Genomic DNA, 25,000 nt, shown 5'->3' with positions numbered 1-25,000 from the left:
CTTTCCCCTGGCGCTCACCATCTGCTGTCGAGGACAGTAGTTAGGTGTCCCTGCTTTGAAAGGTATTTCCTGATTCTGTTATTTTACAACATTTTTCGAAGCGACTGGATATCCTCTTTTCATTTCTGTGTGTTTTATTTAGACAGGAGAAGGGTTGAGAGGTTTACAGACAGACGGAGGTCTACAGACGCTGCTTTCATACCGATGCTAAAGTCTTTATGATGTCGCAGATTCAAAGCCCCAGATTTTATTGTGAACTTGTTGAACTTTGTCTGCATTTTGGTCATGAGAGAATCTATCTGGGAGAGATGTCGGGACACATGAGAAGCTTGTGGAAGCAGCACTGATGCATAACGCAGAACAGATGCAGGAAGAATGGAAACAACATGAAGCTTTGTCATTGAGAGCAGCTCCGTCCTGCTCTGTCTTCAGTCTGTACTGCAGGCGATGAGGTCACAGAACATCATATATATATACATTATGTCCTGTATGCATTCAGCACTGTGTTTCTGTCAATGTTCAGACTCTGTGAGCTCAGTGGGAACAGACGTTTCTGTTCTGCATTAGTAATCAGCAGCTGAACTCATGAGAATAACTTGAAGCATAACTTGCTTTAAATGTGATTAATTATATCAAAAATGTTCTACGTGGAAGCACTTCATTATATTTCAACATACAGTTTGAATATAAAATGTACAGTACCAGTAATAACATGGTTTCAGTGCAGCTTTTCTGTTGTGTGTCTGATTTAAAACTTGATTCAAACACTTTGGCTGAATTTGGACCTCAGCAGACAACAGACTCCTACATTTTGCAGGTGCGTTTGTGGGAAGTCTGAAAGTCCTAATCCACAATGCATCAAGTTCACATACAGTTTTAACCTTCGTGTCGTCCTCCCGGGTCAAATTGACCCCATCTGTTTTGACTGTTCCTTCTTTCCTTTCTTCTTTCCTCCCTCCTTTCCTTCCTTCCTTCTTCCTTCCTCTCTCCTTTCCTTCCTTCTTCCTTCCTTCCTCTCTTCCTCCTTTCCTTCCTTCCTTCTTCCTTCCTTCCTTCCTCCCTCCCTCCCTCCTTCCTTCCTTCCTCCCTCCTTTCCTTCCTTCCTCCCTTTATCCCCTCATCCCTCCATTCCTTCCTTCTTCTTCCCTTCCTTCTTCCTCCCTTCCTTCCTCCTTTCCTTCCTTCTTCCTCCCTTCCTTCCTTGACTCGAGGACAACAGGAGGGTTAATTTGGAATAGATACAGGAAGTGGTGGTGTAACTTCATCACTCAGTCACTCAGTCAGAGGCTTTCATGTTTATTGGGTTTGGCCCCAATGTTGCAGTCCAGCCAATAATAGTAATATGTGGAATTCATATATGTGTATATATTTATATATTTGGAATACTGTAATATTAAGATGATGGCAAAAATCATATTATTATACATTTGAGTAAAAGTCTTCATCATCATCATCATCTAAATGTACAGCTACTCATCAGGAGAGGAGACTTTAATCTGTTTGGACCCTGGATGGACAGGTCATCAGCCAGACCTGGTAATGTGGCGTCCAAATCGGCTTCCTTCATTTAATCCCTTCTCTTAAAATCTGGCATTTCTGATATATATATATATAGTGTTTAGTAGAGTGAACTCCTTTCCCCCCCCCCCCATGTACACTGTTAGCTCTGAATTGGATTGAAATTTAATTGACTTGAACCAGGAACTACTAGAAGAAACTGGAGATTCAATTCCCTTTTATTAGCAGAAGAAATTCCCCTTATTTTTAGAAATGAATACATGACCCCGGATGTTTCTGTTCACCTGTTTGGGAGTCTAGGAGATCCGATCATATCTTTTATAGCTAATTATAAAAAGAACTTGGAGGAAAACACTTAAAACCTAGTAAACAAATCGCTGTATTGGTTAAAAGATATGAACAAAATCCATCCCCAACATACATAAGCAGTGCCTGAAAGTAGGCTACAGACGTATTTCCTCATACTCCATAGAAAATGTACTGCTCAGAAACAAAAAGTACTCTGTATGAATGAACATGGTGAGAAAGTTTAGTCTAGTTTAGTTTCATTTCATTAGGATCCCCATTAGCTGCAGTCTTGCTGGGGTCCCAGTGGAGAAAGTGGGGAAAACTTTGACCAGACAAGTGAGCCAAACAAATGAAGCTTAGCCAAAGTTCAGTCAGTAGATTCTAAAACATAAAGGCATAACTGGTAACTTCTGCCTCCTTCAAGCATGCTCATCTATTACCTAGTTTTCTATGTCTAAGGGTCTTATCTCAATTGTTGCCAGTCACCTGTCGATCTCAGCAACCAATAGCAAATCGCCACACTTCAGCCTTAGCCTATCATCTAGCAGCGGTCCGTTTAACCCTCCTGTCGTCCTCCCGGGTCAAATTGACCCCGTCTCTTTTGACTGTTCCATCTTTCCTTCCTTCCTCCCTCTTTCTTAAATTGTTCCTTCATTCTTCCCCTCCTTCCCTCTTTCTTTGCTCCCTCACTTCCTTCCTTCCTTCCTTCCTTCCTCTTTTCCTCCCTTCTTACTCCTTTCCTTCCTTCCTTCCTTCCTTCCTTCCTTCCTCATTCCTTCCTTCTTTCTGACCTCCCTCCCTTCCTCCCTCCTGTCCTTCCTTCCTCCCTTCCTTCTCTCCTTACTTCCTTCCTCTTTTCCTCCCTGCCTCCCTCCTTACTCCTTTCCTTCCTTCCTTCCTAATTCCTTCTTTCCTCCTGTCCTTCCTTCTCTCCTTCCTTCCTTTCTTCCTTCCTTCCTCCTGTCTTTCCTTCCTTCCTCCCTTCCTTCTCTCCTTCCTCTCTTCCTCTTTTCCTCCCTGCCTCCCTCCTTACTCCTTTCCTTCCTTCCTAATTCCTTCCTTCCTCCTGTCCTTCCTTCTTTCTTTCCTTCCTTCCTTCCTTCCTTCGTTCCTTCCTTCCTTCCTTCATTCCTTCCTTGACCTGAAGACAACATGAGGGTTAAATGTGCCTCTCTCTCTTTGCTTCAGTCCTGTCATACAGCTGTTTCCTCCCCATCTCCGCCATACAGGATCTGCAGTCTATTCCCATCTGCCATCTTCTCTTCAGTCTCATCAGCAATCACCAGCACCAGTGTCTGGACTTCATGGGGGATCTATATATATATATATATGCAGCCGTTCAGAGATGATTCCTCATGGAGTTCAAGCGCCAAAGACTTTGTCATTACTAAGATTTTGTTCATTACAATAAATATCTTTCTATTCACTTGTCTTTCCTGATTGAAATGACCAATGGGGTTGGTCTCTGAGGATGGCGAGGTTACTACAGACCAACGTGAAATAAACATTTTTAAAGATTATTACAGTAAACTATGCACCTCTAGTAACTTTTTTGTGAATCTACACATCCCGTCTCTGTCTCTAGATCAGGTCTCCGGTTTGTATAAAATCATTATTTTATGCTGCAACCTTATTTTTAATGCTTTATTCTAGTATTTTATTTCTCTCTCTTTCTATTTTTCTGTACTTTGTTTTTATTATTTGGGGGGGGGGGATTGTATGTTTTAATGTTTCCATGTGTTTACTTTTATTTTTATTTCTCAAATTTTATGTTTTTATGTTTTTTTATTTCAAATTCTTACTGTTAAATGTTTGTTTTATGTATAAAGCACATTGAGATGCCATTGAATATGAAATCAGTCTATAAATAAAGCTGCCATGCCTGGTATAAACCAATCACAATACAGGATATAACAGGAGCCATCAATATGAACTCAGAAATCGCCAAATGAACTCTGTGTGACATTATCTACACAGCTAACCATCTGGCAGCCACGTACTTGGATTTATTGGAATCAGGATCCCTTCCAACCCTAAAGCAGGCGTCTATAACATCACTGGCAAAAAACAAAGAAACATAAAGAAAATCAAATATTCCTTAGACTCCCAGATCCTACATACCCATCTCTTCTGTTTAAACACTGATCACAACATATTAACCAAAGCCCTGATCCATTGTCTGGAGGAAGCTCTGCCAGTAAAGGTTTTGTTAAACATAGATTCCTTTTTTTAATAATACCCAATGCTTGTTTAACGTCATGTAATCTCTTGCCAAACTGTTTCAGAATGCCTTCTCTCCGAGGATGCAGAGAAGAATGGGACCATTGTTCATATCCTGACTCAAACTATTGTACCTCAGCCTCTCAGCTATGGTCTTGACTAATACTCCAAACCACCAGCGATGCCCTTGAGTCTTATTATCTTTGTCTCTTTGTCTTGAACTGCTGGCTCCAGCTATAAGATCTAATCACTCCATGCCAGGCATTAATAAAGGAAACAGAGAACATAAAGGGCCTGATTTACTAAGATCCCAAATAAAGGGTACTAGATTGCGTGTTTAGTTATTGTGAGTTTTGCAGGTGATCTACTAGAATAACTGTAAATGAAAACAGGTGCAACAGGTGCAGACAGCAGTATTTAAATGAGGGTTTTGTGTCTTAATGGAGAGTTTAGACGAGCAGAAAGCTGCAAGAACAACATGAAATGTGATCATGTTCTAGTGGAAGAGGTTAACTAATATATTGAGTTATAACAACAACTAATATTACCAGAAAAACCCACATATGGGCACAGGTGGTCGAGTGGTTAGAGCCACGTATGCAGCCGACCCCGGTTCGAGTCCCGGCTGGAGGTCCTTTGCTGCATGTCACCCCCCCCCCCCCCCCCCCCTCTCTCCCATGTTTCCTGTCTGTCAACTTCTGAATAAAGGTGTCTATGCCGAAAAAAATGGATCCAAAAAATCCAAAACCCTCTTATGTCACTGTTAGGAATTCATCCTGAAGGGATACCTGTGTGTGTGTGTGTGTGGGGGGGGGGATTTTTTGCAAAATCGATGCCTTTATTACCCTCCTTGCATGCCACCTGACACTTTTGAAGTGGACTGGATCCCTTATCCATCCAGTCTACCACTGGATGAGGGATGTCGGTCTAACCTCAAGCTTTAACAAAAAACATTTTCTTTTTTGACATTCTTTGAATGTATCATGTTTTGGGCCACAACATACAGTACCTGGATATGGTTTTTGACCCCTCATTATAACTTAAATGCTTTTTATTGTTCAATTTCACTTTGCATTAATAACCTTTTGTATCATTGTGTGCACTTTGATATACATGCAAACCATGTTGTCTATAAAGAAGAGCATGTTTAGCATTACGCAGCAGGAGGCAGGGTTTGTTTGTTGTGAGGTAAGAATGGTTTTCTTTTTGCAAATGTATGTAAACTGTGATAGTCATTAACCTTTGTGTCGTCCTCCCGGGTCAAATTGACCCGTCTGTTTTGACTGTTCCTTCCTTCCTCCCTCCCTCCTTCTCTCTTTCTTTCCTTCCTCTCTCTTTACTCCCTTACTTCTTTCCTTCCTCCATCCCCCTTCCTTCTTTCCTCTGTCCTTCTTTCCTTCCTTCCTCCCTTCCTCTTTTCCTTTATCCCTCCCTCCCTCCTTCCTTCTTTCCTCTCTCCCTTCTTTCCTTCTTTCCTACGTCCTTCCTTCCTTTCCTTCCTCCCTCCTTTCTTTCCTCCCTCCTTTCCTTCCTTCCTCCCTTTCCTTCCTTCTTCCTTCCTTCCTTCCTTGCTCCTTTCCTTCTTTCTTCGTCCCTTCCTTCCTTGACTCGAGGACGAAAGGAGGGTTAAAAAACACCAATTACATTGCAGTATTTCAGAATATCTAAGTTTTAGTAATATTTTTCAGAACAATGCTATTTCAAGACACATTAGGAGATGTTTATTTTAAAAAGGCTGCAGTGAACCTGAGATGACACTCTGCTGTGAGGCCAAACTCAGGGCATAACAGTCCTTTAGCTGCCATTACAGAGACGTACTAACATGCTAACAGCAGTAAAATGTAAAAAAGCATATTTGGAGTGAGAACACGCAGCCTGCTTTCTGCCCTTCAGTGCTTTTAATCTAATTTGATTTCAAATTTAAAAATAATCAGTCAGAGTGACATAATAAAGCAGTTGTCTAATACATATTACATGACTCCCAAAATCCCCAAAGTGATGCTCGTGGCAAGTTGACAGGTGTTTGTGTGTGTTGAAGTCCCGTCCTCCATTTTGCACGAGTATCATTTTGTCGCTGCGCTGTGTCGTTGTAGTAGTAGTGTGTAGTTGGCAAAATCAAAATGGTGGCTTAAGTTATTAAAACTGAGCAGCTTTAATCATTGGTTGCTGAAAATTCAAGGTTGGAGGAGCAGCAAAGGATTATCGTCCTTTAGAGCACAAAGCTTCGTATCCAGCTCGGCCTGCTGTCACTGCCACTCTCTCTTTTTCTCTCTCTATCAGCTGATCCGTCTCATTTCATCTCTCTGCTGTCGTCCTCTGCTGTCTTTTGCTCTTTCTCTCTTTCCATTGCCAGCTGTCCATCCTTCATCCTCCATCAAACAACTGCCTTTTTTTTCTGCCCCCCTTCTGCCCACATTTCTTCTCTTTTTGGTTGATTCTCCTATCGTCTCTTTCACCTCTGGATCAGGCACGATATGAAGCGTCACCATGGGTTTTATGGAATTTTACCTGGAGATTGACCCGGTCACTCTGAACCTCATCATCCTGGTCGCCAGCTATGTCATCCTTCTCTTGGTCTTCCTCATCTCTTGTATCCTCTACGACTGCCGGGGCAAAGACCCCACCAAGGAGTACGCCCCTGACAACACGCCAGCGCCGCCCAGCCAGTCGCCCATCCGCCTGGTGGTCATGCAGAACTCGCCCGCATCTTCTCGCTTCGAACCCAACAACACGGCGGGTCACCCCGAGCTGCCGACTCCGGACCTGAGCAGAGGAGACAGAGGAGAGAGGGAGCGGGAGAGAGAGAGGGAGAGGGAGAGGGAGAAGAGGAGTACTCTGGTCTGAGAGGAAGAGGAAGAGACATGAAGTGCTGTTGCATCACTTTGTACAGTGTTTTTAGCCCCTGGACTTTTATTTTTTAACTTTTAACATAATGGGATGGTGTGAATGAGCTGCTGAGGAGGCCAGCAGGAGGTAAGCAGTCAAGCAGGGTCAAACCCAAAACTTTCCAGGGGCCAACCCTCGCCCATTATTGAACCCCAGCCTCAGTAGAATCCATGTAGAGCTACAGGAAACAGCATAACATTAGTGCAATAATACAGCAACAATGTCCAATATTCACTACATGGAGTCATGCTAGCAAAACACAACCAAACAATACTGATTATAACCATTTTTCAGACTTTCAGAGCAACAACAGGCAAAAAATACATGAATAAATGTGAAATAACTTCCAGTTAAAATGAGTAAAAAGATCATTTAAAATACAAACAATAACTAAACTTACACTTACGAAATAAGACATCTAGAAATACTTGACCTAAATACTATGACCGCAAAAAAGAACATTTTTGATTCGATTTCAGGGCCTTAAGTAGCTGCTGGTGCTCTGGTTTCTATCACAGCAAAGGTATCATAACTATAGCTGTTGTTTCATTTATACATTTAATTTAAAGGGTTTGTTTATTTTTTTTGTCATGTGCTTTAAAATGCCACCAGTGCATTTCAGGGTTCAATTTTTATATATCAATGATATTCTAAAGAAAAAGAAAGAATTAATTTGTCAATGTAAGTGTCATCTTTATTTATATAGCACATTTAAAACAGCCAATGGCCTACCAAAGTGCTTTACAGTCAAATAAGCAGAATAAAAGCAGTAAAAACAATAATACAGAGTAATATAACAGATAAAAGACCCAATAAAGCAGCTAACACTCAACTAATTAGTTAATCTACCAATCATTTAAACCCTAAACCAAACCTGACTGTTTACTGACATTGTGGGGACTCTTTGCATTGTGGGGACTCGCACCTGAAAACACACTGATATTATAGGGACCCACATCTGGCTGCTTGATGACTCTGTGGGGACTCCTGCATTGTGGGGACCGATGTACGTTTCCCTACAACTTTTTATTTTGAGGTTTAGTCTAAGTTTTGTGTTGAAGGCTAGAATCAGGTTTGTGTATTGTTTGGTGGGCTTTTTGTTTTGGGTTAAACTGACACATCTGCTTTACCAGAATGTAGCTTTGTTGAACATTAGTCATGGTACAGTGAGCATAACCACAACAACAACATCTACAAAGTCCAAACACTTGTATTTATCAGTCTGGTTTCAGTGTTCAATGAGGATCTGAAGGTTTAGATTCAGAGGCAAAACTAAATTACAAGCGTAAACTCAGACAATAAAAGTAAATGGAAGTCAAAGATGGAAGCAAATGAAAAGATTAATAATTTTCCAGAATAAACCACATCTGTTAAACCACCGTGCATGTGAACATCTGTGTGTATGTGTTCAGATATTGCTTGTTTGTTGTGTGTGAAGGGCATCTGCTTATCTCTTCATACATTTACAGACTTGTGTGTCGTGACAGTGTCCTCTTTGCTCCGACTGTAATCCATCACGCATTAGCAAATGCATGGAAATGAATTATTGCTGATATGTGTCTCGCATCGAGGACGACGCCCCGGTCTGAGCTGCTGATTGGTCCCATTTGTTTAATCAGATTAACAGCAGATCAAAACCTGATTAATTGGTTTGAAGCTGCAGTCGGTTCCTGATCTGCTAACAGTAAATAAAAAGTGTAATTACACTTTCTTCGTTAAGTACATCCTGGGACTTTTCCTGCTTCTGTAGGTTTAGAAACGGTTTAATTTTTTCTTTGATTGGTTTCTCTCAAGAAGAAATTAATCCGTCATCCTGAAGGACTGGCAGCTAATTCATTGGGTCATCATGTTGAAGACTTCAAACTTTTTGATGCCCTACTTGGAGAAATACTCCATGTTTTCCGACTAACTTTTCAATGTATTCAATTCAATTAAATTCAATTCAATTCAATTCAATTCAATTCAATTCAATCTTTATTTCAGACCAGTTCGGTCCATAAAAACACACATACAACAAGAAACACCACACAAAGAAACAAAAAACATATCTAATAAACATACAAACACCCTCTACAGTGCCTCCAAAAACTAGAGAAATAGCAGGTACTGCTCTTTTTAGGCATAATAATTTCATTTGTAGAGTGCTTCAGCCGCACCATAAAAGTTAACATAAAATTCCTAAGAAGAGCGTCCAAGGAGGGTTTTACTTTTATGTCTGGATTTAGAAATGTAGATATATAAGATTGACAAAATTAGGAACATCGGATCAAAAAATAAGTTGACAACCCTGAGAGTCTCACCAATTATCACACGTAAACTGTTTTTTTTTTTTTTTTAGATATTTAGCTTTAGATATTATATCAACTCTACTGTCAGACAACAATGTCGCTATTGGACGATTATGCAAAACTCGGGATTACATTCAGTGACAACTTCTTTTTTACGTCCGATTCAAAACGTTTTTCTTGCACATAATAACTACGGTCTTGCTTAATTAGAGAAAGACCATGTCAAGCTTTATAAACTATAGGTTAAGTTATGTTGAGGACAGATTTGTACAATATGAATGTGAATGTGGGATACTACACTGACTTTTTTACAGAATGACATGAAAATACATTAAATGACAAAAATTCAAACATTTCACTAGAACCTGATTGAAATTATGTACAGATGATGCAAAGTTTAAAAACAAGTATTCCTAGTCTGATATACATCAGCCTTAAAACATGTGACTTTGTTCCAGATGTTATGTTTGCTCCCATTTGCCTTCAACACAGCTGCTTATATACTGAATAACATTTTGAGGATAATTACTTTCACAGTAGAAACGTCACGACTCAAACATGGCTGGAATGTTTCTTGTAAATCATTTTAAACCTCTGCGTAACATTTGTGTAAAGCTGTCTGCATCTAGCTTTACATCAACGACGTCATGGCCGATGGATCGTGGTTTCTGGATGATACAGCTGTGCTCTCAATAAAACAACAAGTTAAACCTAACTGGTGGAAGCTAATAAACGACAACATTTTGTTTGTCTAGCCATCAAAACAAATGCACTGAAAAAGTCCTTATGGTTATTACTTACATATTCACTAATTACTATAGTTTTGTAATTCTCAGTGTGCTGTTTTAGTAGACTGACTGAAAAAATGATGACGTACATGAATCTGAATCATGTGACTTATACATCAGTGAAGAGCTGAAACATCAGGAGACTGTAACCTTCCTTCCTTGTGTCATATGTCCAGCATTGCTTCAACATGGTTTTACATCATTTGAGTTTTGCCGCTCTTTTAATGACTATAACTCATTGTGTGTTTTCTGCACCAACTACAGAGTTACCTCCAACTTTTCCATTTACATTTAGTCATTTATCTGAAGTGACATGGGATAAACATTTTAAAATATAAATTTGATTGTTGTTTTTATTATTAAAGTGAGAAACAATTGGAAGTCCATAACTATTTATCTTGAAGAGCCAACTCCTAATATTTTAATAATGGATGTGGATGGAAATATGCATTAAGTTGCATCATTGTAATGTAATATATGAATAGTAATGAGCGTCAACTTCTACACTCATGTTTCTTTTCTTTTTTTATTATAAATATGACATTATTTTCTCATAAGATGCTAATACAGTAAGTCATAATTGTAAGGACATGAAAGTCTAACATTTGGTAATTATCACAAACTAAAAAGTACAGAAGAGGCTTTACTTTGTCCAAACAGTTCAAACCCAAAGATAATCAGTTTACTATCCGATATGATGCAGAAAAGCATTAAATCATCACATTTGAAAAGCTAAAACCATCAAATCTTTAAGCAAGGCAGTTTTATTTATATAGAGCATTTCATACACAATGGCAACTCAATGTGCTTTATACATAAAACAAACATTTAACAGTAAGAATTGGAAATAAAAAAACATAAAAACATGCAATTTGAGAAATAAAAATAAAACCCAATAATAGTAAAAACATGGAAACATTAACACATACAGTACAATTACCCCCCCCGCCCCCACAAACACACACACACACACACACACACACACACACACACACATACACACACACACACACACACACTAATAATAAAAACAAAGTACAGAAAAGTAGAAAGAGAGAGAAATAAAATACTAGAATAGAGAATCAAATATAAGGCTTTAGAGCTTTCAGACCAAAAGCGTCTGACGCGAAAAAATCGCTTGAATCGCCTCTATCGCGCCGCTTGATCATAAATATACATTTTTGGATCATCGCTTCATTCGCGCTTGTGACGTCGGGAGAAACTCGCCGCTGATTGGATGTCGCGGCGCGATGCCGACTGAAAAGTTCAAATTTTCCAACTTTATTCGCGCCGCTTCAGACGCTTGATTCATTCACTCATTCATTCGCTTCAGACGCTTCATTCGCGCCGCCTGATATAAAATCGCGTGTGATCGCGCCATTTACATTCATTTTCTATGTGGACTTGCTGCTCAATTCGCGTCAGACGCTTTTGGTCTGAACGCAGCTTTAGGCTTTAGCATAATTGCTTAAAAAATTAGTAAAAGGTTTATTCAATCATCAAAATATTATAAATAAAATAATTGTATTTTTATTACCAATAGTTGCAGCTCTAGTTTCTGTCCATTATAAATAGTGTAAAACAGAGCAGGACGAAGGTAACATCAGCAGCTCCAGACTGCGCCTCAGTCGTCTCCCCTCCCCCCCAAACTGTGGACACTGAGGTCCCAGACTCTAAGCTCTTCGTCCTGCTTCATGAAGCTCTGAACCAGCCTGTAAATCCTCTGCGTGACCCCCCCCCCCCCCCCACCCCCACCCCATCCCTCCCCCCCATCACTCAGTTGAAGTGAGCTGACAACATAAACCCTTGCTGGACAGGGAAATAATGAATGGATGGACGGATGCATGTGCGTCACTCATCCCTTTGACGTATGCTGGACAGTGGGACTAACCCTTGGGTGGCCTCTGTGTGACGGTTTACAGATGTGGCGGCCGACAGATGTTGGTGTTAACAGAGATTTGGTGGATGGTGTTAAAAGAGGTTGATGGAGAAACTCATCTGATGTTTGTTTACTGAGACAATGAAGCACAGAGGAAACACTGACTGTTTATCTCATACTGAAAAATATTACTCCATTACTGAGCTAATTCAGTCAACTTACACTGTGTTGTCATAGAAACCAGGCATCACATTTACAATTACTGGTCTGATTGATAAAGTGATCATATTCAAAGTTAAACAGTCATTGTTTCATCATTGTAGTTTAGCATGTTAACATAAGTTTGGACAGTTTGTACAGATGAAATTTGATGGAGGACCTTTTTGTCGACCCAGTCTATTTTGACTGTTCCTTATTTCCTTCCTTCCTTCCTCCCTTCCTCCCTTTTTCTTTCCTTCCTCTCTTCCTTATTTCCTTCCTCCATCCCCCTTCCTCCCTCATTCCTTCCTTTCCTTCCTTCTTTCCTCTGTCTTTCCTTCCTTCCTTCCTCTTTGCCTTTCTCCCTCCCTCCCTCGTTCCTTTTTTCCTCCCTCATACCTTCCTTCCTTCTTTCCTCTGTCCTTCCTTCCTTTCCTTACTCCCTTCCTTCTTTCATTTCCTCTGTCCTTCCTTCCACCCTCTTTTCCTTCCTTCCTTCCCTTCCTTCCTACCTCCCTCTTTTCCTTCCATCCTTCCTCCCTTCCATCCTTCCTTTCTTCCTCCCTTACTCCCCTCCCTTCCTTCCTTGACTCGAGGACAACAGGAGGGTACAAATAGTCAAAGATTTGTTTTGAGTCAAACCATTTTGCTTCCATGACTTCAGGAAGTGAACTAAAACATTGATTAAAGTAAGAAAATGTTCATATTACAGGAAAAGTTCATGTAAAATAGAGAAAGCTTCACAGACAAACTGTCACTTGTAAAAGTTGGTCAAATTTAGGTTTGGAAATTCTAATGCAATATTTGGGTTTAAATATGTTAGAAAAAATTAAATGGGCCTAAAGTCAAAGATCTGTTTTGAGTCAAACCATTTTGCTATAACATAGGGGCGATATCCACTCCAGTCAGTTCTTCTTTGGCCTGTAGCTCATAAACAAACAAGTAAGAAAATTATCACATTACAGGAAAAGTTCATATAAAACAGAGTGTGTAAGCTTCACAGACAAACTGAAACATGTCAAAGTTGCTCTAATTTAATCACCTTGTTTCTTTCCATGTTTTTCCAGGGTCTTGACAACACCTGCTAAGAAAAGACAACAAATCCCAGAAAGCACCTTGAATTCCTGCAGCGTCACACTCTCTGTTTGCTCAGAAAGGAAACGATCTCGGTCTCTTCAGGAGCTGCATATAAAACATCAGCGATGCTTCAATCTGTCACGACATCGAGCTGATGACTAACTGGAACTGAGCTGGTTTAATTGGAAGTGAATCCACCAAACAGAATTACTTGATTAAATAATGAGGATGTTTGTCATCAGTAATCACATCTGGCACCATCATGGACATCCGCTGGGAGATGACATGAACATAAATAATATTGGGATGTTTTGTGTTTATCAAAGCGGCTCAACAGAGATACACATGGACAAGAAGTTTGTGGAGCCTCGTTTGTGATCTCAGCGCTCAAACTGATGAATTTGATTGGACCTTTAAAAGGTGTTTGCATGATTTTGGAGTTGTCTACTGTCTGTTCACAATGTTTAAAAATGTTTGCACAGAGAAAAAACAACAACATTAAAAGGACCAGTGTGTGAGGTTTAGTGGCATCTAGTGGTGAGGCTGCAGATTGCAATCCCCTCCCCCGCCCCTGCAGGAGAAGCTACGATGGTCCTTCTCTAGATCCAGTGTTTGGTTTGTCTGTTCTGGGCTACTGTAGAAACATGACAGTGCAACATGGCGGTCGCTCCCTCTGTAGATATAAAGACTCATTCTAAGGTAACGAAAACACAACAAAAACATACTTATAGGAGCATTATAATCAATTTCTGCCAAGTCCAGTCCATTAGATGCCACTAAGTTCTACACATTGCACCTTTAAAACCAGTATTTCCTCATCAGTGTGTTATATTGGTCTTTTTTAAACTGCAAGAAAACACTGTGTTTAACCTCTTGAGACCCAAGCTTTAGATTTGTATGCATTTTTAATTTCTCCTAGATATCTGGGATTAGTCGGACCTGATAGGTACAAGAACTAAGCATTGCCTTTGAACAGGAAGTAGTTTTTCCTCATATGGGTACAATGGGTTTATTTTACTGTATAACACAATTAAAACTATTTATTTCCTTACATTTACACTTTCCCTTTGCACGAATAATAATAAAGTCCCAACATCCTCAAGCACGTTGCTGTTTTCAGGCTGCCGTCATCATGTGACAAACATTCAAAACTTTTCAGCCACATTATGATTTTGATGATCTTGTGATGTGATTTCCATGTTTTCACTTCAATTTAAGGATCCTGTTGCTTCCCTAAAAGCTGACAAAATGAATCATATATATATAAATAGTGGGCTGTGTTTCTAAAGTTTTTGCCAATTAAAATAATCCCCATTCATTCTATCATTGACTCTGAGTCTGACTCAATGTGTTTTCTTACAGGTTGATATATAAATTAATGCATATTTAAATCTTCAATAAGAGAAATTCATGTCTGACTTTGTGGGAGGGAAAAAGCTGCAGTATGTGTCATATTTTTGTCATAATTTGAGTTATTAGAGATGCTCTCCCTGATTATGATGTAACACATGTAGTATCATCAGCTGGGGGGATATATTTGGATTCGTGAATTTAATCGTTAATCATGTTTAATGTTCAGTGTTTTTTGATGGAAGATCATCACAGTGCAGGACGAGTGAATTTCCTTTCTGATGGATTATAATGTCAGAAATGACAATTAATTGTTTGTGAGCCTATTTTAGTTTTTTATGGAGGGTGAAGGGTTTACGATCCTGCCTGAGAAATGTAGAAAATACCTCAGCAGAGCAAAAAAAAAAGGCAAACTGGCTTAATCTCTCTCCTTCCTGAAATGACAACCCCCCCCCCCCCCCCCCCCCCCCCCCCCCGACCAAAAAGACTCTCGTCTCCCATGTCAGTCTGTCCCCTCTGCTCATTGGCTCTGGCTCCGTCTGACAGATGATCCAACCCCCGAGTCTTTAAAGAGGACTCGTGCCAAAGAGGCCGTCACTGGGAGAAATCCTCTTACATAAAAAACCCAGCACACAGCGACCAAAGGCTGCCCCCCATCCATCATATGAATTGCACAATTATCTACCCGACCCCCCTTCCCATATTTCATGTTTGTGGATTATATGCTGACCGTGGCAGAGTATTAGGACCATGTATTATGTGTTTGTTTTTTTCCCCTTGTGCTGCTTTTTTGTCCGCTGGGAGGTTTATGTAAGAGTCAGGTTGTCGGCAGGCTGAGATTTCGTTGATGTTTTCAGAACGGACCCGGCAGCTCGTCTGATGCCGACGTTTGGGGGGCTCAGAGGAGGCAAACCCCAAATCTGACTGGGCTAAAAGAGCATCAGGGATGTTGTCTTCCTTTTCTTTATTGTGACCCAACCAGCGTGTCCATGTGGGCCTCATAAGGGTTACATCTGGGCTGCGAATATGGGTCCCAAGTGGGTTTGTCTGCAGTTTCCATGGTGACCCCACCTGTGTTTGACCATATGGGCCTCAACTGAGTTGTAGTAAAGTGAACATTGGTTGGTGACATCTGGCTTTCAGATGATGGTTTGATGAGTTCACATAGAACAAAAACCAACAAAAACATCTCATCACAATAAATGAATAATAAGCTATTAAAACCAGCGTTCCCATGTGAGTGTTAACAGTACCACAAGAGAGTGAAGATGTCAAATATTGTATCTAAACCTTTAGTGCTGAACCTGCAGATACCTTTCAGTCTTCAGTCAGAGGAGTCATGAAGGACTCGGTCAGTGTGGGGACGATTTATTTGTATAAAGCAAAAACATTTTGTCAGTGGAAACCATCGAAATGATAGAAGAAGTCATCCAAATGATCCCAACCTGCTTAGTCTGACAATGCTGACTTTAAACCTGAGCTTGAACAAAAACATCTAAACCTAAAGGGAATCTGCAGTTTGAAACTTACAACAGGTGTCTTGTTAAAGTTCGAACAGCTGCTTGAACAAACTGAGCAGCAGCAGTTTTCAACCACAGAATAAAACACAAACACTGTTGTGCATAAAACATGTGAAACATCAACGTTTATGAGACAAAATCAAAGGTAAACCTGTGTCTCTTCCCTCCATCAGAACAAAATAAGAGTCTGGATGTTTTTAGATGAGACTTCTAGTTTCCACTACAGGAATTCTTAATTATTTAAATTTATTTTATCTTTGGAAAAGACGACAAGCTAAAGAAAAGAGAGTAGAGTAGCACTGAAAGACGATTAGAGGTTGAAATTAAACATAACATATGTTTCTGTGTCTTTTAAAGGACCAGCAGCTGTTATTATACAAATAACCTTCTTAACAATAATGAGACGTGATCAAATATTGTGGAAATTGAACAGTCATAACTTTATAAATTATTTTATTTCACTTTAACACATTTTCTGGAGCTGAAGGTTGTGAGATGAAAAAGTCAGAAAGTGGCCCTTGAGTTAAAATGATCTTCTTTTTGTTTATAAATCTGTATTCAAAGAATTATTCTCAATATTCTGTCACGATGAGTAGCGCAGATGGACCCAAAAAGCCAGACAGTCTCAGGAAACAGGCATTTTATTGGCCAAACCGAGAATAAACAACTCAGCAGAAAACCACAGGCCGAATGAACACTGGCAAAAACTACACAGGACAAAACACAGAGACGAAGACTGAACAGAAAACCAAAACCTATACAGACATGATGAGGTAATAACTAACAGGACACAGGTGAGAGAAACAAGACAGGTGAAACACATGAAGCAATCAACCAAGGAAGGGGAAACACAGGAAGTAAAACTAACAAAATACACAAGGAGAGAACAACTTTCAAAATAAAACATGAACTAACACAGGATGTGACATGTTCAATTTGCTTTTACATCATTTAAAAGTAAACACTGTATGTCATGTTTTTGGGGAACATGCTGAAATGACTGTTTATTGTTTATTTTGGGAGAAAACCGTCTCGTCAGGTGATTCATGAGTTAATGAACCAAATCAATAACACATCACGAATATGTGTCTGATCACACATCATCATACAGGATTAATCATATAATTATTAACTGAGCTTTGATCAGGTTTGAGAAATCTGTTTAATGACTGTTGATGCTTCTTGTTTTCATCCCTGGAGACGTTTCTTTACATCACATCTGTACACAGCTGTTTGTTAAGAGGGAAAGTTCATCATTGAAAGTGGTTTAATGAAAAATGATGCTGTACAGTTGTTCTCCACATCAGTTTAGATAAAATAACACAGAAATAGGAGCTGGTTATACACTTCATGACCATTTAATAATTTTGGGAGATCACATGTAAATATTAACATAAATGATCCTGAACATTTTTTAAATATTGTATGTCTTAAACTGACTTATATGTAAAAACAATAATGTGACCAGAATCTCAAAATGTGCATTAAGATTTTATTGAATCTCTATATAGAAATAAAAAAAACCAAATCTGTGAATAAAAAAGGAAATTGAATTGTTGTGTTTTTGTGTCATTACGAATGTCAACGAGCTTCTGAAGGAAGTTTTGGTCCCTGAACAGAACCTGAACCCAGGTACGTCCTGCAAGAAGAAATACATGAGCAGATGCTTTTTAAGGTTTTTTAAATGGTTTTAAGTTGTTTTTAATAACAATAATCACATCTGTACACATGCATTTGGTTCATTAAGGTTACCAAGACAAAAACACAGATTTTAGCCACGCCAGCGTTGTGACTTTACAGATGATGATGTCAGTCGATTGATCCGAAATTGACATGAAATTTCGTGACGATGTTTAATGTCTCCAGCTAGCAACTTGTCATGCTGTCATCTCAAGGCTCTATTCATACAGAGCAGGTCCAGACTGAACTTTTTAATTTAAAGAGAACCAACATTCCCATATGAGCAGCACTTGGAGACAGCAGAAAGGAAAAACTCCCTTTTAACTTCTTCAGTATACAACATACCTGCAGAAGGTCTTTGACGATGTGGAGCTATGATCTAACATCGTGCTTAGGGCATTGATAAACATCGGCGTGTTGGTATTATCATTGTTAGCATTAGTATGCTGATGTTAGAATTAGGTCAAAACATGACTGTATAAGTAAGAACATACAGCCTTCATCCTGTTCATAAAACTCTGACAACAACCAGAGATAAGAGTTCAGTTCAGTTGCTTTTATTGTCCTCTAAGGGAAACTTGACTTGCAGACAGGTTAACTATCAAAAACATCATAATCACATGTACAAACAAGACAAATCACAAGCAACTATCAAGTCTAGCTGAATTGAAACCACTAAGAAGAGTGAACATTATCAAATGGTACAAACTGAGTGAATGTAAATGATGTATTTGATTGGTACCAAATAATTCTATCAGAGTTTACGAACACTAATGTTAGCTTTATCTTCTAAATCAGCACGACTCTGTTCTTCTTGGTCATAAAAATTCAACGTTGAGGTTTTAACTGACTCCAACAAAGTGGATCTTTTTTTAGGCTCATGTGAACAGCAGATGTTACTTTCAGCAGAAGGAACACGACTCTGTATTTTCATACAACAGGGATCGTTTTCGTGTTTTTTTAACAGATTTTGAATCCGCACTAAAAACTCTGAACTCGTGGGATTAGCAGAATATCCCGATCTGCTCCCTTTCACTTTGAGAAAATGGCCTTACATAACGACAATTCCAACTTAGTGGGGTGTTATCGAGGCTAAAACATGAGACAAAATGAATCAAAAAGAGCCGTGCACATCGGGATTAAAATACAGACTGTGGTTGGACGTTTAGCAGTCGGATATTTGGACACGAGACCCAATGTTTGACGCTTTCAGCTCACGTTAATTTCACATCTCCATTCAGTAACTGATCCGTCTGAACTGAGCCGCAGGTTATTTTTAGATGTTTCTGATGAGATGGACACACAATTGCTAAGCTGATTATCGTTATATTAGTACGACATCATGATTGATCGGACCATGTGAGTCCAGCTCAGTGCGGACCACCGGATCCTTCCAGTGTTTCACATTGTTTAACTGTCCAAACAACATGATTCTGCTCATTATTATCCAGAGATTTCATATCTTTGAACACAATTAGAAGACTGATTATTAATCATGGATGACGTTATCTTGAAACCATAATCAGCACTCACAATATGATTTATTTAGTTTTTACTGCCCATTGTCATGTCCATTAATCAGCCTTACATAATTTACCTTTAATTTAAGATGATAAATGTATAATATAATAAATATGATGTATAAAAATCCAGTTTTATACAACTTTAAACTTAATGATGCAACTTTTACAATAAGTCTCCATTTATAAAGTCTTTGTGAATGGTTTATAATTGGCTTGTTAATTAGTGTGTGAACCTTTCAGAATAATTAATAAGCTGTTATAACTATAATAAAGGTTAACAGTAACCAGCTGCTTGCCAAATAGTGATCCCATATTTATCTGTATTCTTAGCTTTGTCTCCATCCTTTGTTTCCTTTGTTTCTTCTGTGATTCTCTTCATGTTTCTGAGCATTTATTTATGAGTTACAAACAGTTTTAACACTAAAAGGAGCCTTATTGTAAAGTATAAATACATGTTATAAATCTTAATAATTCATTAGTAAATTGTGATATGTTTTACACTTTAAAATCAGGCTCCTTTATACATATATATAACTCATAAATTAATGCTCATAAGGAGATGAGATAGATGGGGGAAGAATCTGATGGATATAAATGCAGTAGTATAGCCAACCTCTATCTTGCCAAATTAGGTTATAACTGATTTATAACTGTTAATTAATGGTTTATTGAGTTTTTACAATCTAATTAATAGTTATAAATCCTTTATAGAGCATTGTCTTATTTTAAAGTGGGACCGTTTTATGTGTTTAAATCAAACTTCAAACCAAATAAATTAAAAGGTAATAAAAGATTAATGAGATAATAAAATAAAGTTAAACACACTGGTTTCATACATTACTTCACTTCTCTGTCCTTTCCACCCTGAGCAGAGTCTCTACCTCTGTTTTAAATCACTATATTGATCACTTTTTATGTCCCATATTACTCATTTCATTCATTCAGGTGGTAGTCGGGTCATCCTGCTGCTGTGCTGTGGAGGTGCTGCCCCCTGCTGGTCAGCGGTGGACCTACAGTCAAACCAGACACATTGAACTTGATGTTGGAAATCATCACTGATGCTGTTAAAACATTCAAAGTATTTAAATTTAAGACACAAAGACTCTCTGTTTGTGTGTTTTCTTACTAAAGTGATCATGCATTTTTATGTTTTAGGATGTTTTCAAATATCTGAGAAAAGGAAAAAAAATTGAAATTTGATGACTTTTCCTAAAGTGGCCCAAAATGCACAAAAAAGAAAATATTTTAAATGTTATATTTTTGTATAAATGCTACAAATGTTTGTCCATTGAGGCTGTTCTGGGTCAGATTATCTCCGTATCTATTGACATGTGTTTTAGTGAAATGAATATATAATAGTTTTAATAAGATAGTAGTTATGAGGATTTATTTTTATGATGTAGCAGTGAAGACTGATGGCTCTAATGGTTCTACAATAAACCCCACACTTCCATAAAGCTCTGCTCATTTTACCTTTACATTAAATAACATTTACATCATTATTGCTATGTTATATTTTCATGTCTTAGGTAAAATAGGACATGATATTGTGTGATAGGAGATGTTTAGTGGTGTAAAAGCTAAAAAAATACACTCTCTCTGCTCTCTGACACATGAATCAAGGTTTAATCACATTTATTGATCAGTCAGTGAGACTATTGATGCTTTCTAAACACATCTGGGCTTCAATGTTTAGTATAAACACTTTTTATGAGGAGAACAAACTGTGAGGAGAGAATATGAACAGTATGTGAGGATTAAAACTTAAGTCATGATACGTAGTGCAGATGGACCCAAAAAGGCAGACAGACTTAAGACCAAGACAGAACAGAAAACCAAAACCTATATAGACGTAGTAATCACTAACAGGACACAGGTGAGAGACACAAGACAGGTGAAACACATGAGGCAATCAACCAAGGAAGGGGAAACACAGGAAGTAAAACTAACAAAATACACAAGGAGAGAACAACTTTCAAAATAAAACACGAACTAACGCAGGGTGTGACAGGGGTAGTTTTATGATTTTTATGATGTCTTAGTAGAAAGTTTACCTTAAAAACAGCCTTGACATTTAAGGAGACAGAATGTTAAAAACTACCAAAATATTTATGCTTAAAAAAATCACTGTCATGACATAACCCTTTAATTTTCATCATTACACCAAAGAAACTGCTGTAATTAATGAACCTTTAACTGTCAAGTAAAAGTGAAAATCATCTTTCAAATGTCATTTACTGGACTTTGACTAAACACATTTACTAGTAAATCTGCAAAAAAGGTGTCATAAATCTCTTAAGTCTCTTAATTAATCTAAACATGACTAATTCCCTTTAAAGCCGACACCACTATTACGAGAGTCGCTTCAAACAAGGAGAGAAAAAAAGAAACACACTGTTTTATTTTTCATTTTTCTTTTTTATTCATTTTGATCATGAGAAACATAATTAAACGGACAAATATAGGAAAAATATCTTTGAACACAGAATCAAACAAGAAGCAGAGAAGTGAACACCAGGATGCAAACAAAAAAGAGAGAGAGAGAGAGAAAGAGAGAGAGAGAGAGAGAGAAAGAGAGAGAGAGAGAGAGAGAGAGAGAGAGAGAGAGAGAGAGAGAGAGAGAGAGAGAGAGAGAGAGAGAGAGAGAGAGAGAGAGAGAGAGAGAGACCAAACAAAAAGGAAACTAAAAAATTAAAAATAAGTGCTTGTAGTTGGGTGAATACATTCCTGTAGGCCAAATACAGCCATTAAAATATACACATGTGAGCATCTATGTGGACGTGACTGTGTCCTCGTTATGGAAATTAAAGAGAAGAGGAAGAAGAAGAGGAAGTGGAGGAGGAAGTGGAGCACCTGGTGCAAAAAGCAACAACAACAAAAAAGAACGGAGTCAGCTGGTGTGGCACCTGCACAGGTGAGCGAAGGGTTTGAGGTATTTCAACTACGCAGGGAGGAAAAGATCGGACAGGAAATAAAACCTCGCAGGATTTCTTCTGTAATGCCCATGCATCGCCACAAGGGGCACGCCGTTTTGGTAATATTTATGAATATAGTTATATGTATACTGTACTGCTTATATTTATGTAACCCTTTCTAAAATACACAGGAAATATCTATGTAGGAAAACACTGTACAAAAAACAAGAAGAATAGCTCTGTATAAACATTAAAACCTGTAATATATATCAATATATCCTTTATATACTGTGTTCTTTTGGTCTGTAGTAAAGAGTACTAAAGTGATTCCACAGTATAAGACAACACCACTCACCCAACGCACTGTTTCAAATATACATTCATATCTCACTCGGCCACCGGGGGGCGCACTGCACTCATCGCTGAGCTACACTTCGGAAAAATACGACATAAAAGAGACAAAAAATAAAAAACAAAACAATGAAAGAAACCGTCGACAGGACTGACTGACGGGAGCCAGTTTGGTTTCTAAACAGACAAAATAACAACAACAAAAAGAAAAGAAAAAGAAAGAAAGAAAAAGTTGAATCTTTTAAACCTTTTTTTGTTTACCTTAAGAAAAACTGTACCAGCTTCATAGCTTATAAAAACATTTTCAAAACATTCGGAGCAAAAAGCAGATTTATGTTTAAGCAACGACAACAATTTTTTAAAAGGAAAATCACATTTTTAAATTTATTTTTTGGACAATCTGGGTCTTACTCCTGTGTGTTTAGTTACTGGTTGGTTATGAACTCTGTTGGATTGGTCAATGACAGAAGTTTACATGTTAAACTCTGATTGAAGCAATTCTACTCAACTGAATTGATTTAAAGGGAACAAAACCCAGGTTGTTAAAACATGTGTGTTCCCTTCGCTGCATCCAGAACATGATCTGTTTAACAGCTTCCACTAATGAGCTTAAAGGGCAAAAAACAGCAGGACATGATTTTCTTTTTTAACCGGTCGACATTTTGTCCTCAACACAAAACACAAAGTGGCTCTTAGGCTCGTTTGTTTATAATAAAAGGAAACGTTGTGTGCAGAGTAGTGACAGGACGAAGCTCTTCCTGTCACGCTCCTGTTCTGTAACTCGGCCATATGTGCAGCAGACGGCTGCGTGACACGATACAAACTGTGATGCCAACAGAAGCGTCTGCTCGCTGTTTGATTTCTGCCAAGCTGCTCGTCACGGTAGAAATCCACTGCACCTCCTCATCCTCAACTCATCTCGTGTCAAGATATAACACGCCTGAAGTATTTTAAAAGAATAGTTAGTGTGAAGTAAGTTTCTCTGCAGACTCCTCAGCTCAGAGGATGTGCTGGTCCTCCAAACATCTTACGTACTCATCACAGATTGGAAGATTATTCACATTTTAAAAAGAAGAGCCAGAATTTCAAAGAGTCTCAGAGACTTCTGGGACTCTGTTTATTATCTTGAGTCTGAGAGAGTTATTGATTGCAGAGGATTATTTTGTACATGTCAGATATCATGTTGAGGAATAGTTAGTGTGAAGATGTTTCTCTGCAGACTCCTCAGCTCAGAGGTAGTCCTGGTTCCTCCAAACAGTTTACGGACTCATCACAGATTGGAATAGAAGAGCCAGAATTGTAAATTAAAGTTCAGTATCTACAGAGTCTTAGAGACTTCTGGGACTCTCTTTGTTATCTTGAGTATGAGAGAGTTATTGTTTGTAGAGGATTATTTTGTCAGATATAAAGTTGAGGACGATATAAAGTTGAGGACACTAAACACTATCTTAACCCCACAAGGTATCTTTTATGCACAAGTTATTATCTAGTAAACAAGATACTGATATTGACTTGTTCACCAAAGATATCTGGCATGCTGAAAGGTTTGTTATGTTTTCACAGGATATTATCTTAAAGGCACAACTTATTATCTTATTTACACACAGAAATGTTCCAATATGCATAAAATATCTTGTGCACACATGTTATTGTTGTATATTTAATGCAGGTTATATAAATCAATATGATTTCCTTCAGGATGTGTAAATATCAGCTGTTTTTTTGCCTTTTTGAAAATCTTTTTGAAAAGTCTGAATTGAATCCTGATCTGTTTATTTTTGTCCTTTTTGTGAAAAGTGAACATTTACTGAGTTTGGAGAGACTGACTCAGACTCTTCACTGATTATTATATATTATATCTCAGCTCAAACTGAGCTAAAAGTAACTATTGCACATCTGATTTGTCCCATCCAGCTGCTGTGTTTGGATTTCTACGGCGTCGATGTGAACAGGCTGAGCATCACAGTGAGTTCAGGAGAAGATGAACTCAAACACATCAGACTGATAAATATAAGAGGAAAACTGAATCAGCTCACAGGTTGAATCTGTTGCAGCAGAGTGAAGATGAACTCTGTCAGACCTGCTGCAGACCGATCACGTTAACAAAGAGCCTAATGCAGCTGCTGTTGGTCCCCTCGGCCACCAGGGGGCCCCGAAAACAAAAAAAATGTTCCTTTCTTTACTGTAAGTACTGTATTTACTCACATACTAATTTAAGAGCTTATAGCAAATACAATGTAGGGATATTTGGATTATATAACAAATTTCAAAACATTTTTGGGGATTGATATAAAAACCTTTTTGGCATTTTGGGGCACTGTATAAAAACCAGTGATATATTTATGCTTTTTTTTTTGTATTTGCACTTTCCGTAAATATCAATATATACGGCTTAAGGGCCAACCCCCCAAAAAAGGTGTGAACTGGCCCCCAAAGAAAGAAAGAAACAATAAAACAAAGAAAGAAACAAACAGGATGACTGAGCGGTAGGCAAGCGGCAGGAGGCGTTACACATTCAT

The 25,000-nt window shown here is 38.4% G+C and overlaps 2 protein-coding genes across 2 annotated transcripts in view; both read left to right on the top strand.

The window, feature by feature from the left end:
* The window catches only part of LOC134003423 (microfibril-associated glycoprotein 4-like), a 274,046-nt gene that overhangs the window by 206,483 nt on the left and 42,563 nt on the right, over positions 1-25,000 (top strand). The gene's annotated exons all lie outside the window — the stretch shown is intronic.
* On the top strand, positions 6,514-6,870 carry si:ch73-256g18.2 (small integral membrane protein 36). The gene has a single exon (XM_062442032.1). It carries the CDS (start codon positions 6,514-6,516, stop codon positions 6,868-6,870), a length of 357 nt encoding a protein of 118 aa, XP_062298016.1.

The sequence above is a fragment of the Scomber scombrus genome, chromosome 21 (assembly GCF_963691925.1).
Source record: "Scomber scombrus chromosome 21, fScoSco1.1, whole genome shotgun sequence".
Taxonomy (NCBI): Eukaryota; Metazoa; Chordata; class Actinopteri; order Scombriformes; family Scombridae; genus Scomber; species Scomber scombrus.
This window is presented reverse-complemented; position numbering and strand designations above follow the sequence as displayed.